This window comes from Scatophagus argus, chromosome 6, assembly GCF_020382885.2.
Source record: "Scatophagus argus isolate fScaArg1 chromosome 6, fScaArg1.pri, whole genome shotgun sequence".
NCBI classification, from domain to species: Eukaryota; Metazoa; Chordata; class Actinopteri; family Scatophagidae; genus Scatophagus; species Scatophagus argus.
In genome coordinates, this window is record NC_058498.1 from 4540229 (window position 1) to 4557012 (window position 16784).

Sequence of the window (16784 nt, forward strand, 5' to 3'; positions counted from 1 at the left end):
GACTGGCCAATTAGGTGATTGTGGAAAATGTCTGAGTGCTATTTATTATTTGATTTATTTCTGTGACTATTTTGATAAATGAATCATTTGAGTCTCATGTCACTTTGAGCGCCTGGAGATTCTGATTCTGCTTTTTCCATTGTTTCCTCATGTTATTTGAATATGCTTGAGTACAAATACAATCTTTCAAAAATGCATCCAGATTGGGTTGAAAATCATGCTAATTGATGCTCACTGTTGTAAAACAGAAATGTTTAAAATTATTTCAACACTGGACAATTTCATTTGTAGTAACAATTTAGTTGTGACTCTCAAGGCTCTGAGAGTCGAGAATTGGTTGGTTTAGGTGCCTTTAAAGTGCTTTGAATTTTACCCTTTAAACAGTGTTTGAACCTCGTCTTTGTGGGGAACTGAAGCCATTAACACTTAGAAAGGGTTCTCACTTGATCAGAGATCAGTTTGAAACAACTGCAGAATATTAACACAATAAATTCTCAAAAAGAATACCTAAACACGGTATTTTTACCGGTACATAGCTTTATTTCATTTGAACAAGTTCCAGAAAACAGCACAAGTTGCAGTTGTATGTAGTAATACTTATGCAGACACACTGGCCTGGCAACTAAATATTAGTTACATGTTAAATCATTTCACATAGAAATAAATCTCTTATCAGGAGAAAGAGAAGGAACTGGTTTCTGACAGCATGAGTCAGTACATATACACTGATATGGCACCTGAACTTCATATAAAAATAAAATCTCTCGACATAGGAAAATACACATCCAAATCAACAAGTTAAAACAGGGAGAAGCAACAAGCAGCGGGAGGTACAGCAGACGGGACAAGCACTGCTTAGTTTGGGTAAGAAAGAGACTTTCCTGCGGTGAGTTTGGATTGGAGGACACCAGACTCAGAATGGCCATGAAAAAATAAGGAAATTTTCTTATCATAAATAAAACACATGTAAAACAGCCCTTTTTTAGACTTTAAACATCAAAATTACATGATAAATTAACGGCTGTTGTCTTCTTCAGCTGACATGAGCAACCTCTGATTTGAACCATCCAGATAAAGAAAAACTCATTCACCCTCCCAGCACAAACCACAGGATGTTTTCTTTATGTTCTCCCCAAATCTGATGGAACCTGACCAGTGAGTCAGTTACTCTCCCCTTTCTTTTGTCCAAATGGATAAACCGAAATGATAAAAAAGAAATGGTTGCAGTTAGAAGGTTTGCTTACCATTTGCTGAAAGTTTCCATTCAAAAGCATCAGATTAGTAATGTTGATAAACAACAAAAGATTTCAATGTGAGGCCAGAAACGAACACCATCTGAAATCATTTTAAACCAGATCGATTTAAGTATTTAGCTCGCCGATTTTAAGGAATTTGAGGAGAATGCATGAAGTAGACAACCTCTGGACAAACACTCATCCTCAGAACAGCTTAGTGTGGAGGCAACACTAGTGCATATTCACTGATATGGCATTAGCTTATCATGGAAGACAAGGCTCAGACTACGAGATGGCTGTGCTCGTTAGCAGCTGGCAGCAGAGCGGAACAGCAATCTGACTTCTGTATTCACATGCAGCCTTAGAAATCAGGGGTGCTGATCTGGAGTCAGTTATTGCCTTCGAGGTCCTGAGTCCTGAGGCTTTAATTTTTATTTACTTATTTTTTTCTGTGATTTGGTGGTTGTTCAGGATAATTAATTAGTATAAAAGGTTGTCTGTTCACCTACGTAATAAAATTTTGAATTTAGTTCTACAAATGCTGACATCTGTGAATTATCCAGAATTTCTGGAAATAAATGTAACTAAACATTTTTAAATGTAATTTTTCAATTTTGTAAGTAGCACCTTCTGTGGTAAATTAGAAGTTAAAATATTACGTGAGCCTCATGTGAAGTTAAAAGTCAGATTGTCTGTTCTTTGTAAAACTTTGGAGGGACAGGGACGCACTGTAAAGCAATGTAACAGGTAGCAGCATACACACTGATATGGCAGCTCACCTTCAGTAAACCAAGTGACAGCAACACCTTCTCTCAACATGTCTGAGTCACACTGACTGACAGACTTTTGGCAACTGCTCTCTTCTTTACCTCAAAAAACACAAGCACCATTTAAATCCAAAGGCAGGCCCAACATGCCATCCTTTCTTATATTCAAATAACACACAATCAGGTAGAAATTATCCAATTCTAAGATGAAAACACAGAATCAATTATAAAACAAGTGGATCTTCAGAATCTCAAGATTCCGGTGTAAGAGAAAAGAGGAAGAAAAAGGGACAGAGGAGTCAGCCATGGAGGGAAAGCTATGGCAAAGCGGTGGAGCAGAAGGGGCTGGATGCTGGTCTCGTGTTGTGTTTTTACATCCACAGATTGGTCAACATGCTGCTGAACAGAGCGATCAGCAGCAGCCATACAGAGGACATCACTGGAAGAGGAAGAGAAATGAGGAAATATTAAACAGGTTGTACATGAGAAAACAGTGGAAGTTCACTCTGCACTGGTGTAAAAATATTCACATTCTTAACACATGTAAAAAGTCCTGCAACACGCCAGTCTGGCTCCATCCAAACTGTGATAGTCTTCCTACCAGCACCTTTAACACTCAATGATTAACACATATCTTATTTGTTTAAATGGACCGTTTAACTCAAAAATACACATTTGTTTTCTCTTACCAGCAGTGCTGCTTAACCAGCTAGAATGTTTTGGTGTGAGCTAAGTACCACAAGCAAAGCGCCATCTAGTTTAATTACATTTGAGAGAAGGCAGATGTCTCTATGGCTGATACGTCCAAAACTCTGCCACTCACACCAAATCAATAGAGGGACCACAATTAAGAGGAAAAATTTTATATTTTTATTTTGAGATGAATAGTCCCATTAATCTGTACACTGGATAGAGCTGGGCTAACTGCTTCCCCCTGTTTCCAGTTTTTAGGCTGAGCCTGAAACAAACATCCAAACATTAAGAACAGCAATCGCTTGTTCTGGCATTGGATGATCTAACTTGTTGTGTTTTTACCTGCACTTGATGAGCTACACTCCATGTCGGTCAGGGAGTCCATGTAGCCCTGTCCCAGCCACTCCTGGTATGTCTTTCTGTCACCAACACCCACAAGGCGGACAGTGGAGTCTTTGAAGATGAGATCTGTGCCCGTGTAGGCCTGGGAGTCAAACATCTTGAAACCAGAACCCGTGTCACTGCCGAAATACGTCTACAAGGAAACAAAGAGGGACTGAATAAACATCAAAACTGACCAGCTAAATGGATTCCAGTTAGCCACTGATTTCCACTCTTTTCACTGTGAAATGAAACATATCCAAGGACATATTCATCCATGACAGTGAACATTTTGTCACTTTTATGTTTTTATTATTGATCCTTTTTTTATCAGTCAAATTTACGTCCTTCACACAGTAATTATGCAGCAACCAGGCTCTTTTTTAGAAAACCCCCTGATGAATACACACCCCCTGTGTTCAAAGATACATCAGCATCTGAAAGTTGACAGTGGCTGCTCAGCAGCAACTTGACTCGCTCACAAACAGCACCGGCGGGATGAACAGTCTTACCTGTGCACGGTCCAGGAGTCCATAGACAGCGTGGATGTTGGTATCAGGGCGTACCATTACAGCATGGGAAGGGACCCTGGCCAGATTACAGTATCTGTACTGTGTTACCTCGGCTCTAGTGCTCTGAGAACACAGCAGCTGGAAATCTTTAGACTGGAGATCCGCTGCCCACGATTCACCAGAGTTACCTGAACAAACGCACAAAGTGAGGGGGATTAATTACGTCCCTTAAAGTTATGAGACATTTTGTATCTTGGAGTCTTACCATCAGTGTTTTGGAGGACAGTCGAATGCTTGATGAAAGCGACATCTCCATCTCCCTTTGCCAGACACCTGAATGGACAGACAGACAGACAGACAGACATGTAGTGTGTAGCATAACTTTTCTACTAAAGGAAAGAGAGTTGTTAAGATGAAAAAGCTATTTCAGAAACGCCACGTGGAAGTTAATTTGCTGTACAAAAAGCACAAAAGATGAACAACCATGTCAGAAAATATCTGGTTCATAAGTTAAAGTCTGTGTAGACAAAGACTTCAGGAGGATTTAACTTCAATTCCCAAAGTGCATTTCAGCAAGAAAAATCCAATCACTACCAGTAGTTGAAAGACAACAGTGTTAAGAAAACTCACACTACAACATACAGCTTAGATCAATTTACTTTTGGATTTGGATTTGGGTTTGTTTGTTTATTCATTTATTTTTTGTCCAATTCAACTGCAAAGTCTGATTCATGCCTCTGACAGGCTGCATCTCCATTCCAGCGACATCTCCATCTCCACAAAATGTCTCATAAACAAAGAAATAAACAAACAAAAAAAATAATTATAATTGGTGCTGATCACATAAAAATGCAGCCCAGGTTTGTGAGGTTGAGGATATGATGAAAAGAAAAAAGTTGTATTGTGTATACAGAATGAAACATGTAATCCCGATGAGGTGCAGGTGTTAAAGGTGGTGCAGTTTTTAGTACCTGAAGGCCCCATCATATCCGTCATACTGATCTTTTCCTTTCTCACACTTGTTCTTGCCTGAGCTGTCTCCCACACACAGACCACACAGGTTCTCAGGGAAGCCGGGCTGGTTGGCACCTGGCACACAGCTCTGCTTGAAAAACTCTCCCACCGCTAAGCATTGTGGGAAACAGGAAACAAAAAGTCAAGGACTGAAAGCAATGAGTGTGTGGTCCACAACAATGTACCACAAATCCTTTAAGGCTTTGAGTCCTTAAACAACATATCATATATACATATACCATTTTCATGATCTATTAATTATCTCTATCTCTAAATAAACAGCTCTAAAGACGCAAAATGTCTTTGGGTTGAGAATCAGAATACATTTGAAGATTTTGCCATTGGTCTTTGTCAGTACTTTTTTACATTTCAGCAACAGTAATTGACCACGGGATTTCTATGAGTTCTGACCTTGGGGTATCTGACAGTGCTGAGGCGTGATCAGGCCTCTCTCCATCAGCATTGATACGGGAATGTTCCAGCCAGCCGTGCGACCATATCCGGTGTGACAAGAGCGACGGCCACGCAGGTCATCAAGGCTACGGATGTCTTGGTTACTCTTTTTTACCACCGCGACTGCATAGTACATGGAACCATCCTGGTCGCCTGGAAAAAACAAACAAACAAACAAAAACCTTAAGTCAAACATCTGTATTCTTTGAAACAAATGCTGTGACTGCTCTGTCTCTGCCTTTACCCGTGTAGCTCTCGCCGGTTGCAGGGACCAAGCCGTACTCTTTGCCTGCCGTGTAGATGTAACCGCCATCCAGCGTGACAGCATCAGCCTCCTTGTTCTACACAAATTTGATATCCCATTAGCCTCAATCGTGCTTAACGTTTCACGCTAATTAGCAAATGTTAGCATGCTAAGGCCAAAGTCATTGCAGTGCATATAGTGATCAACAAAAACATTTATGTTATGTCTCTAAATATCAGATCACCCTCAAGAAACCATTTCCATCAGATTCTCATGTTTTCCCTTAGATATTTGTTATACTAATTTTTTAGTACTGATATTTTAATTTAAAGTGAAAGAAGAATAACACTCAAACTGTTCTTCAGAATCCGGGAGGATTAAGAAAAATGTATTACCTTGATTTTCTTCATGCAGTCAGTCACAGAGTCCCCATAGACACACTTGATGGCTGGAGTCAGACTCTTAGATTGGAAAGCCACAGCCATGTCGGCACACTTTTGCTGCTCACCGCTAGACACCACACACCATCGCAAGACATCTGGGATATTTATAGACAGATCAGTGGATGGTGAAAAAGGAAAGAAGACAAGAAGGATGGAAGAAAATAGATAGCCCAGTTGTTTGTATATTCCAGGTATCCTCCAAGGCACAGTCATTTTTGGCAAATTAACATTTAGATCAGTACTTGAACAGATGGATAGATAGAATTCACCTTCAGTTTTGCAGTCCATGGCTCTCATTGCATTGTAATAGAAGTGGCCCATCCACTTCTGAGGGTCATCTGACTCCACGTTTTGAAACATGGTAGACGACTCAGAGAAGAGAACAGTTCCTCCTCCATAGGCCGCGGACGAAAACATGTTGAAGCCTGATTTTTCCTGCAGACAGCAAGTTACACCCAGTTATCTCACACTAAGGTGATTTAAATAATTTTATGTATAAAGCTCATTCTAAGATATTCAAAGAAGCTCAACATGGAAAGTTAAATTACTGGTATTTTAACTCTTAGGTTTAAAGTTCATTACAATTCAGAAAACAGCAGTAAACAGTAAGAATGACACATAGTGGTTTTACACCATTAAGGATGGAGAGACTCATGAGTTTTAGTGGTGCAGGCAGGCAGATGTTGTTAACTTTGCTCAAAGCCAGGTCAGCGGTTTCCTGCTGATTCCGTTCTTTGTGTAGAGCTAAGCTAAGCTTTTGCTGACCAGATATGAAGACATAAAAATTATGGCCAAGATTATGATGCTATGACATTTTTATTACCTATCATCTCCTCACATGCTGGAAAATGAAATGCTGATGTTATAGGATGCGATAATGCAGTTTGTCTACCACAGTGAGCTGTTTGGACATACCAGACCGTCCTTTAGCATGTTAAACACCACAGAAGGAGTGACATCATTGCTGACCACAATCCCACGAAATGGGACACGGACCAGATGGCATTTTTTCCACTCAGTGACAGGAGCTCTGGTGCCGTCACGACACAATAGCTCATAGTTCGATGACAGCAGTGGTTTTGCCCAATCTGGGCCAAGACCTGGTGAAAACATCCAACCATTTAATTGACTGTGACAAATTGACCAAAAGGGTCAGTAGTAATAATTACAGACTGTTCAGCTAAGTGAGACGTTACCGTTGGTGTTCTCCCCGACAGTTGTGTGTTTGATGAAAGCCACCTCTCCTGCACCTTCAGCCATACACCTAGAAAGATTGAAACAAGAGCATATGAGACATTGAGTATGAAATGTGCAGGCCAGGTCTTCTCAGAGAATTTCACACAAGCCGCTTTGAAATGGTTTGTGTTTCTCAAACCCTAATTTTTCATAAAACCTATTGCTTTCTCTCAAAAATTAAGAGGATGCTAACACACTTCACCCTTGTCTGTCCTTCTCATTGCTTTGCTTGTGTTTTATTTATGAGCACATCTCAAGGATATCAATATCGTTAATGCAATGTTGAAATAAATATCTCAGTAACTATTGCAGATTGGCATTAAATTTTATTCAGACATTGGGGCTTTCCGGAGGATGAATCCCAGAAACTTTTGCTCCAGTGAACCAGTGCTACCGTGTTAGCATGTTAAACTGAAATGTTGAAGCAGGGTCAGATCATATCTGCTAAACATTAGCATGTTAGCATTATCATTGCGAGGATATTGTCATGCTAAAGTTGGCTTTTAACGCAAATGTTTAACTGTTTTATAGATATTGTGATAAATGTTTTTACCTTAATGTTATAGTATCGTTGTTGCAAAAATCCTTAATACAGTATCCTCAAACAGCCTTGAAATTTGATTTTAGCATTAACTTTTCATTCTTGAAACTGCCCTTTAATTGATATCATTATGTATACTGTATGATGTATTATGCAGTAAGCAAGGGGGCACCCAAAGATAAAATTGCAATATTACAAAAACTGCTCGAACTGCTTGGCTTCATATCCCGAAAATTCTTAGATAAAAGGTCTAAATATTTAAACAGGACAAACAATTAGCAAACTTAGATGACATAATATCCACTCTGCATGTACAGTTGTGCAGATGTGTGAAAGTGTGGGGTATGCGGTATTTAAAGGTGTGCTACCTAAAAGCTCCTTCATAGCTGAAGTATCTCTCCTGGCTGTTCTTCGCACATTTGTTCTGACCACTTTGGTCTCCTATGCACAGCTGACACAGAGATGGAGGGTCACCAGCTTCATTGGCTCCGGGGATGCAGCTCGCACTGAAGAAATTTGCCACACCTGGTCACACAAACACACACACACAGGTTGATCCAGCTTTCTGTATGTAGCCTACTATGTATATGCAGGTTATGTATAGTATGTTTCCTACCCTGTGGGATGTTACAGCCCATCACAGACATGTAGCCCTGGTCTATTAAGTATCCTAAAGGCATGTTCCAGCCAGCGGTTCGGCCTTTCCCTGTGTGGCAGCTCTTTTTTCCTGCCAGGTTGTTGATGTTGATGGCAGAATTTTGTTTCTTCACCACAGCAACTGCATAGTAGGAGGCGCCGGTTTCTGAGGCAAGACCAGCACAGGTGTTAACACACACATGACAATAAGTTCAGTGAGTACTTTGACACCAGTGTACTGTACAGGGTGACATTCAGTCTCTGTACTGCTGTTATCAGAGAACATGCACAAGAACTTGGAGATCGAAGTGCAGGCTTAGCACTCGTGTTACTCCGTGACTGCTGCTGATTGTTCTCACTTTGATGCTTTGAAGAAGTTTGATATGAATCTTACGATCGCTCTTTGATTCACTGGCAGCCATCTTGAATGAGGCCGTCTTTCCCATCTGGTAAATTTCACTGCCAGACATGGACAAGGCATCAGCTTCTTTCTTCTTCAGAGATACAAGGAGCAAAAAGAGTAATGATGTTAAAAATTTAAGGGACTTTCCACAATACCTTCGATATTTAGCATAAACACTTAAACTTGTAGAACACTGCAAACCATTTCTGTGGACTTGTGATGAAAGTATTTAGAGTAAGTAAACATTTTGGAACAAAACAACCATATGTTTCCTCCTCCTAAGAATATGAAAGTCTATCTAGCTAGATGAAGATGAAGATGAAGATCCACATAAAATTTGACCAGGATAAACATACTTTGAAGCAATGCTTTTTGAGTATATCAGGTATTTCCTTATCAACGACAGGCTATAGTACAATTTATAATTGACACATTGACACCCATCATAAACTACCCAGTGTACGCTGTGCTCCCTGATAACAAGCTCATTGCACCTTGTCTTTTAACTGTGCTGTCCTGTGTTGTCCTACATGATTTAAGGGAACAGTTCACCCAGAAAAGAAAATCAACTCTTGATGAATGCTGAATTTTCATTTTTGGATGAACTGTTCCTTTAACATAACCAGTGACTAAATTAGGAAGGTTTATATGATGCAAAGGTAGTATAAAACCATCAGAAACTCCTATAACTACAAGTGTTTCAAACCTTTTCTGTTCGACAAAGTTTATTTGATTGAAATTCTGATGGTTGAAATTCTACCTCTAGTTTTTGAACGCAGCCCTGCACTGTTGTTCCACTGACACAGCGGAGTGACGGACGGATTGAGACTTCAGCAAAAGCCTCCGACATGGCCTGACATTTCCTCTGCTCGGCGTCTGAGATGGTACACCATCTGATGCTGCTCTGGGCAAATACTGACAGAGAGAAAGACACAGAAACAATTCATCTTTAAACTATCCCTCCAAATAGTTAATGAAAACATCCTGTAAATATGGAGGAAATGTCACCTGATGGCCTGAAAAAATCTATTAGTGTACTTTATTATATATATCTTCATCTTTGGAGCAGTCCAACCAGTTAAAGTTAAATACATTTTATTCAGCCTTTAATTAAGGCAGATGGTTTTACATAACCAAACAGAATACAATCTTTATTTAAACATCATTAAAAACATCATTTCTTACCGGTTTGTAGTATTAGCAGTAGCACTCCAGCTGTCCTCCACATGGCCATGGCCTTGTTTTCTCTTCCTCTGTCTGATGAGTGAAAAAGCCTTTTTCCTCTCCTCTGTTTTATAAGATAACTCTTGAGTCAAAGTCCAACTTCTATCTCCAAGACTCAGCTTAAAGTCCTCTTGTGAAGCTCAAAAGAGGCTGTATTTTTGGTGATTTATGACTCAGTGGTCTACAACATGTCATTCAGGAATCACAAGACTCTCAGCTCGAGTAGCTGAGAGAGGAGTTCACTAAGCGTGCCTTCCTGCTGGTCTGACACGTCTCTGCTGCTGCTACCTGGCTGCTGGCCAAAGTCCGGACAGAGAGGTCTTTTACAGTCAGAGAACCTCACCTCTACTTTCCTCTCACCGCTCGTGTGGTGCTTTTCCACTAATGGCCAAAAGGAAAGAAGGGATTCAGGCCAACACAGAGTGGCTATTGGTCACTGACTCATTGCTTTGACTGCAACAACACAAACACAAGGAGTCTGTTCACCTGCTTTAGTTGCTAACTTTTACCCTATCTTTGACTTTTAGATGTTTGTCCTGAACAGAACATGGACGTTGATACAGTCAGTTATTCACATTTGCAGACACCGTGAACTAAACCTTATGACCATAGAAGTAAAGTGAGGCAAAGTCAGCCTTCTGGTAAATGACCTCCACTGCTGATGTTCTGGGCTTGAATCGGGGCTTTGACTTGATATGCAATCCTCTAAATTCATCAACAAATGTTAACTAAATTCAAGTATACTGAAGTACAATTTGGTCAGAGTTGTACTTTACTAATTTTCATATCAAGTTGTTTTTTCCTTTTTCCATTTTTTGTCAAAATGTATTACAATTTTTTGACATGCACAGGGATTCCATATAAATCACACACTTAAGTTTTCTTTCAGGTTTCTGAGTGCAAAGGGCTGCCATAGATAAAAATGATATGCATATCATATAGATATAGATATATATCTCTACTCAATACATATAAAGCATTCAGCCTTCTAGTGTTGTAACAGCAAGTATCTGCTTCACATCACATCAGGAAAGTTTCAGTTCAAGTTTTGGTAAATTTTTACTTGTGTGATTTGAGTATTGCTGGAGGGAGCCTGAGAATTAAGAATTTCATTGCCATTGACTGCTGACTGTAATTGTCCATATGACAGTAAAGTATTTCAAACATGGGTGTTATGATAGAACGAACAGCTTTATGGCATTTAGCACCAGAAGTCTCTCATTTTTGTTTGATTAGACACTGAGACTACTTCTAACACAGCTTCAACAGGTTGTGGCTGTTTCTGCAAATTATTAAGCTTCGACCAAATGGGATATGCAGGATATGAAGTCACATTATTATGATAATAAAATAATCCTGCAGACATCTTGTAAAACACAGGAAGGGAGACTGATCATAAAACTTTAGATTATCAAGCATAGGTGATAAGAATAATAAAGCTTTAAAATTATGCATAATATATGATGAAACAGGGTAGATAACACACAGAAAACAGTATCATAACCAGCACATCTGACTGCAGAAATTGACAAAGAAGTTGTCTGGAAAGTAAGATTATGCTGCTGCATTACATGGAGATGACAGCCAAACGTGTGTGTCAGGACGCCACACTACCTGACAGGACAGCTGGAGTCAGCACCTGTCATCAGCTGACCTGAGGACCTCTTTCCACATCTGACTTCCTCTGAAAGAGTAAACTTGTACAACTTTTCTTGTAAACATTAAAAACTTTCCTTATTGTCACGTACAACAAAGGCATTTCTATAAAATCTTTACAGATCATATGTACTGCAGGATATTCACCAAATTATGACTGCTTGAACTCAAGGACCAGATGAACTCAAGGACAGTAATAATGTGAACTTTGAACCTGACATATCTGAATGCGCTGAGACAGAAGTAGGATGGATCTGTGAAAATAATAAATGTATGTACAATGGAACTGACCTCTGAGATTCACTGCCCAGCACAACCACAACTCTGAGTAGCACTGTGACAACACTAAACCCAGCAGTGTGCGCAGCTAAAATCAGTTTCCTCAGGAGATAATGACTAGAACTGCTGCTCTACACTGTTGTTCATTCTCAAAAATCCTCAATGAGATGTTTCTCACACCTATTTAGTTGCTGAAAATTTCAATATCAAAACTAAAAAAGCTAGGCTTGTTTTTCTGATTACTTCTTTAATTTTGGTTCACTCATACACATTCCACAACTCAAAAGCAAAGAATAATCATCTCTGCTCATCACTCGAGGGATTTCAGTAAATCTCAATAAAGACTTTTATTTTTTTGTACCAAAATAGGCAGTTAGAGCAGGGATAAATATTATAATATGTTAGATATAGATCCATCTCTGTAATAGATTCTTTGCATCGGTGCTTTACTCTAACAGACAGTGACATGGTCCCCTGGCTAAAACATACATCCATAGACATACAGGAAGTCCAGTTCCGCCAAATGACAACACCACTGGTTTACTCGATTCAAAAGGATTATACATGGAAAGAAACTGTTTAGCTGAACATTCTGTGAGGAAATATTAAAGCTTTCAAAACACATGTGGTCAATTAATTAGGTCTAAGAGTTACTCTATTGACAGAACATTCTTTCTGTATGTCTCTGGTCTCCAGTCAGCTTGGAGGAGTCGCCTTGGGGGGGGGGTTTGAGGGTGGAGATGGGAAGTGGATGGCTGACAAGGTCCATACAGGGGCTGTGTTACCAAAAGCATCTTGGTGTTTCAAATGGCAGGCTTGATGATAGAGATTATCACCATGTTTTAGCCCCATTTGTGACTTCACTCTCTTTTTATAGCTCTGTTTTTGGTCTCCACCAGCTGCTGAGGTAAATGTTGGGCTCTTCAGTTGCTAAGTCAGCCTCTATGTTCACCAGCTAGCTGCTAACTCTGTCTATCTGCTATTGTGGGGTGGCAGATACTGTACAGTGGGTTTTTAGAGCTTTTTCTTTGAATACAGTGCTATGAGACTGTTAGCTAGCTTACAATGAACCAAAACGTTGCAGCAAAACAGCTAAAGACTGAACTGAAACCAGGGGGAGCTGCAGATGTAGACAATTACTCTCTATAGGTCCATCACTACAAGCAACCCCTTTCACAATGGTACATTGTTTTCACATTGTCATTTGATGCACTGATTATTTCAAAAAGACTAAGTTGCTTTAAAGGTCAAGCCAAATAATTATGTTTTTTAACCTGTTACCACAGCATAGGACTGTTCAAAGGTATTTTCATGATCTCATAGATCTCATCTCCTCTCCTGGGAAAGATAAAATGTTTGCCTAAAGCTAAACACACCTTTATACAGTTTATTTCCACAGATCGTGACAGTTTTTTGTAAACAAAGGTTACATTCACCACCAAAACTGTCAATCAGCAGTACAGTGCGAAACTGATGGCAAGATGGAAATTATGCTGCCAGTGGGTCCTTGTGCTTATGGATGATACAATCAAAACAGGGACCCACTTATAAAACACTGCTACATAGCACTAGTTAAGCTACCAGAACTATTTAGCACAACATGTAAATTTGTCAGATAAAAATAAAACAACTACAGTGCTGAAATGAGCAGCAAAGACTGCTGCAGACTTTTCAGGGTCTGTTCTTGTAATTACTGTAGCACCTATAATGCAGAAAATGATGTTTCCAAATAAATATATTACAGAATTTCACTACATTTCAAAAAGAATTAGCGGCGTAAAACTCCACAGGTTAGGTGGACTCCACAAGTCCACTGTGCAGGGTGGGGCAGTGGCTGGTGGAGTCTGTGAAAACGTTCTGTGCCATTTAATACATCAATAGGATCATGAAAATACCTTTAAAGACAGACACTGTTGCTGGATGACAGGTAAAAATGCATCGATTTCGTTGTCCACCATGTGCCCATATCAAAGGGTAAAATATGGAGCACTGAGGTCACAAATGGTGCTAGTTTCAGGTGTTATTTATGCATACTGGGACTGAAGGCTAAAACTCATACATCCAGCATGATAAAAATGTGTTGCCAAAAGATGCAGTTGACAGTAACATTTGACCAATATCTTTAACTACACAGATAACTGCAAAAACCAAACAGTGTTCCCTGACCGTCTTGATCTCTGTTAGAACAGCACAATCACCACCGACAGCTGAAAGAAAAGGGAGTGTAGCACACATCAAAGCACTGGGATGGTATCAGTTCTAAGATGCTTTTAAAAACCAGCCCTCATTAGTGCAACTGCAGTAAGAAGGAAAGCTATAACGATGATGTTGATGATTATGATCATGATGATAGTATTGATGAAGATGATGATGATACACTGTTTGATGCTGAGTGCTCAACAAATGTCACACTGTGGGTGTGGACAAGGAGAGGAGGGGGGTGATGAAGGCATGAGACAGAGAGGAGCAGGGGGAGTGGGAGGAGGGAGGCAGAGAAGCCACTGTGGGGGCTAAGACTTGGGCAAAACAAACCCAAGATTTTAAAACAGAGGAAGCCAGGCCCGTATTTACCAAACTGCTCAATGAAAAAAATCTTTCACTTGGCCTTCATTAGCCTTTGATTTTCTTGATTGTTCTGTCTATTCCTGCTGATTCCCCATTATTTTAACCTTTTTTAGTAGAATTTATATGATATACATCAGTGGCGACCACCTTTTTATAAGACATACCCCCACCCCCACAGCCCAGCCCAATAGCCTCCAGTACGCCAAAAACTGGATGGTCCAACCATTTACTTGTGACAAATTACTCACTCTTAATATATCTTAATAACAACTAAATTAATTGTTACAGCTGAGTCAGTATGTGGATGTATGTTTTAAATTCAATTAATCAGCGTATTTTTCAAATTAGCTAAACTACAATCTCTACAATGTCTCCACATACACAGCAGAGGTACCCGCTGTGGTACAAGTACCCCCGGGAGGAAATCACTGCATTAGATTGTAGTTAATGTCACACACAGATTTCACGCTCATAAAATCAACTTTTTGTGTAAAATGTAATCCCTTTTAAAAACAATGAAAAAGTTCATATGGTCAGAAAACGTCATGTGGTAATGTCATGTGATGACTTGAGAGCTGCTCTGAAAGACGACTCCTACTGATTCAGCTGTGAATCGGAGCGAGATACTTGATAAATGCAACCCGGTCTTTACTTTTGGCAAATGCCTTTTCTCATTATCTATGAAAAATAATTCTCAGAAATTTGATAAGTACGGGCTTAGGCCTCCAAATTTGTTTGTTTTTTCTGGCCCTCAATAAGCAAAATGTTAAGTACTCCTTACTTTATCTATTTTTAAGCAATCTAACTTGGTTTTCTATTCAAGCTTTGATTTAAAATTTCTGATTGCAATATCAAGAAACGTCAACATGTGTCTTAGTGGCTTATGGTTACTTTTTTGCTACATCTCTAAACAGTAATTGTACTATAGTTTCATTTTGGCCCTTGATGCCAAAATGCTGGGGCACATTATATGTTATTCACCTCATATCTAAAGTCTGTAGACAGTCTGGGGAGGAAAGGACGATGAAGGGATGGAATATGAGAGAAAGATAGAAAAAAAAGACAAGAGAAGATCTAAACAGGAGTGATGCCGTGAGGAAAGACAGGAGATCAAGATTTTGTCCCAAAAACATGCTCTTAAAGCTACAGCGTGCAAAAGTCTGCCTCTTGGTGACAATATTATCATTACAAACCCATACATGAATGCATCACCCTTTGTTAATATGAAAACAACAACGACAACAACAATAAGAAGAACAATAATGAAATCAAATCAGATAATGGTACGTGTCGCCTTGATTTGAACCACCTCCTTAAACATTAAGGAACCGAGCTGTAGGAAGATCCACCGATAGGCTGCTGGACAGACTTTAGCTCCTCCCAGTTCAGGAAGTCGCAGTCCCAGATAGTCCCAGCCTCGTCCAACTTTATGAGCTTGTGTAAATGTGTGTGTGTGTGTGCGCGTGTGCACTATAGTAATGCGTGCGTAAGACAGAGACAGAGAGAGAGAGAGAGGAAGCAGGCTGATAATAGAAAATCAGAGACATTTTGAAACAGTGATGTGTGTGATCATGTAGCATGTGTGTGTGTTTATTCAGAGTCGCTCCTTGGTGGGCACCCAGATGTAAGGACCAGACTGCTCCTCGATGACCTGCTTCACCTGTGAATACACTTCCTCCAGAGACGAGCCCTGGACTATAGCTGCAGAGAGAGAGAGGCAGGGAGGAAGAGAGGGAGTGGAGAGGAGAAATTGCTAAAGAATTCACCAAAACATATTATCAGTAACTCGCTGTGTGTATGCAGAAAGGAACTATAATCAAAATCTCCACTAAGGGAGCAGTAACCTTTAAAGGTCAACATCTGTGTATCTGAGTGTGTATTTGTGTATGTATGCTCTTTACACGCAGTCTTCCTCTATGGGAAAAGCATGTACAGCCATGTTTGAACCAAACATTCTGTCTGGCTTGGAGAAAATGAAATGTGCCATTGGAAGACACTGGGATCTTTTGTGATCTACAAAACAAATTCTTCTTCTAAACAATGTTGCTACTTTTGTTAAAGCAATGGTTCAACATTTTGAGAAACACATGAGAGCAGTTAGTTTCCTGTTCTATTTCGTATAGGCTTATGCCTATTCATAGAATCTCGGGTTGCAATACGTAACCAATGTTGCGAGAATGCCCCTTTTTGCGTGAAAACAAGCACTATACAATAGCTCATGTCAAATTTACCTTGCTAAAAAGCTGCTGCTTTGCGTGTTGTACATTAAACAAAAACAAAGTTTATGATTTTCTTTATGTGCCCAAAGAGGGAAGGACAGTGAAAGAAGAGATCTGTCCATAGACTTTGGGACCCTGCCAGTCAGTGGTGTGAGTCTGAGGCAAACACTTCATCACAGGTTAGTTGATGATGTTACCGCGTAAATGAATTGCGAGGTGACTGAATCAGAAAAGTCTTAATGACGGTGTAACTAAAACTGATCTGCAATGACATAACTGTAAG

The 16784-nt window shown here is 39.8% G+C and overlaps 2 protein-coding genes across 4 annotated transcripts in view; both read right to left on the bottom strand.

Moving 5' to 3' along the window:
* Positions 1-528: 528 nt before the first annotated feature.
* meltf (melanotransferrin) lies at positions 529-11828 on the bottom strand. Its single transcript, XM_046392616.1, has 16 exons — positions 9744-11828; positions 9319-9473; positions 8550-8649; positions 8136-8321; positions 7888-8044; positions 6939-7006; positions 6658-6842; positions 6012-6177; positions 5695-5837; positions 5300-5396; positions 5014-5208; positions 4560-4713; positions 3854-3921; positions 3589-3776; positions 3038-3230; positions 529-2441 (listed from the first exon to the last, which is right to left on the bottom strand). The coding sequence occupies exons 1-16, from the start codon at positions 9790-9792 to the stop codon at positions 2374-2376; spliced, it is 2172 nt and encodes a 723-aa protein (XP_046248572.1). The 5' UTR covers positions 9793-11828; the 3' UTR covers positions 529-2373.
* A 119-nt stretch (positions 11829-11947) lies between these two features.
* Positions 11948-16784, bottom strand: part of LOC124061081 (disks large homolog 1-like) — a 94115-nt gene continuing 89278 nt past the window's right edge. For all 3 annotated transcript variants that reach the window (XM_046392613.1, XM_046392612.1, XM_046392614.1), the window contains one exon: positions 11948-15983. In XM_046392613.1, coding sequence (XP_046248569.1) covers positions 15877-15983 — 107 coding nt within the window. In that variant the 3' untranslated portion in view covers positions 11948-15876. The remainder of the gene's footprint in view (positions 15984-16784) is intronic.

Excerpts from the sequence above, each read along its gene's own strand:
- meltf (XM_046392616.1), bottom strand. The coding sequence starts at position 9,792 with ATGGCCATGTGGAGGACAGCTGGAGTGCTACTGCTAATACTACAAACC. Across the intron at positions 5,209-5,299 it reads AACCGGCGAGAGCTACACGG|GCGACCAGGATGGTTCCATG; the intron begins GTAAAGGCAGAG and ends TGTTTTTTCCAG. Across the intron at positions 3,231-3,588 it reads GACTCCTGGACCGTGCACAG|ACGTATTTCGGCAGTGACAC; the intron begins GTAAGACTGTTC and ends GTTTCCTTGTAG.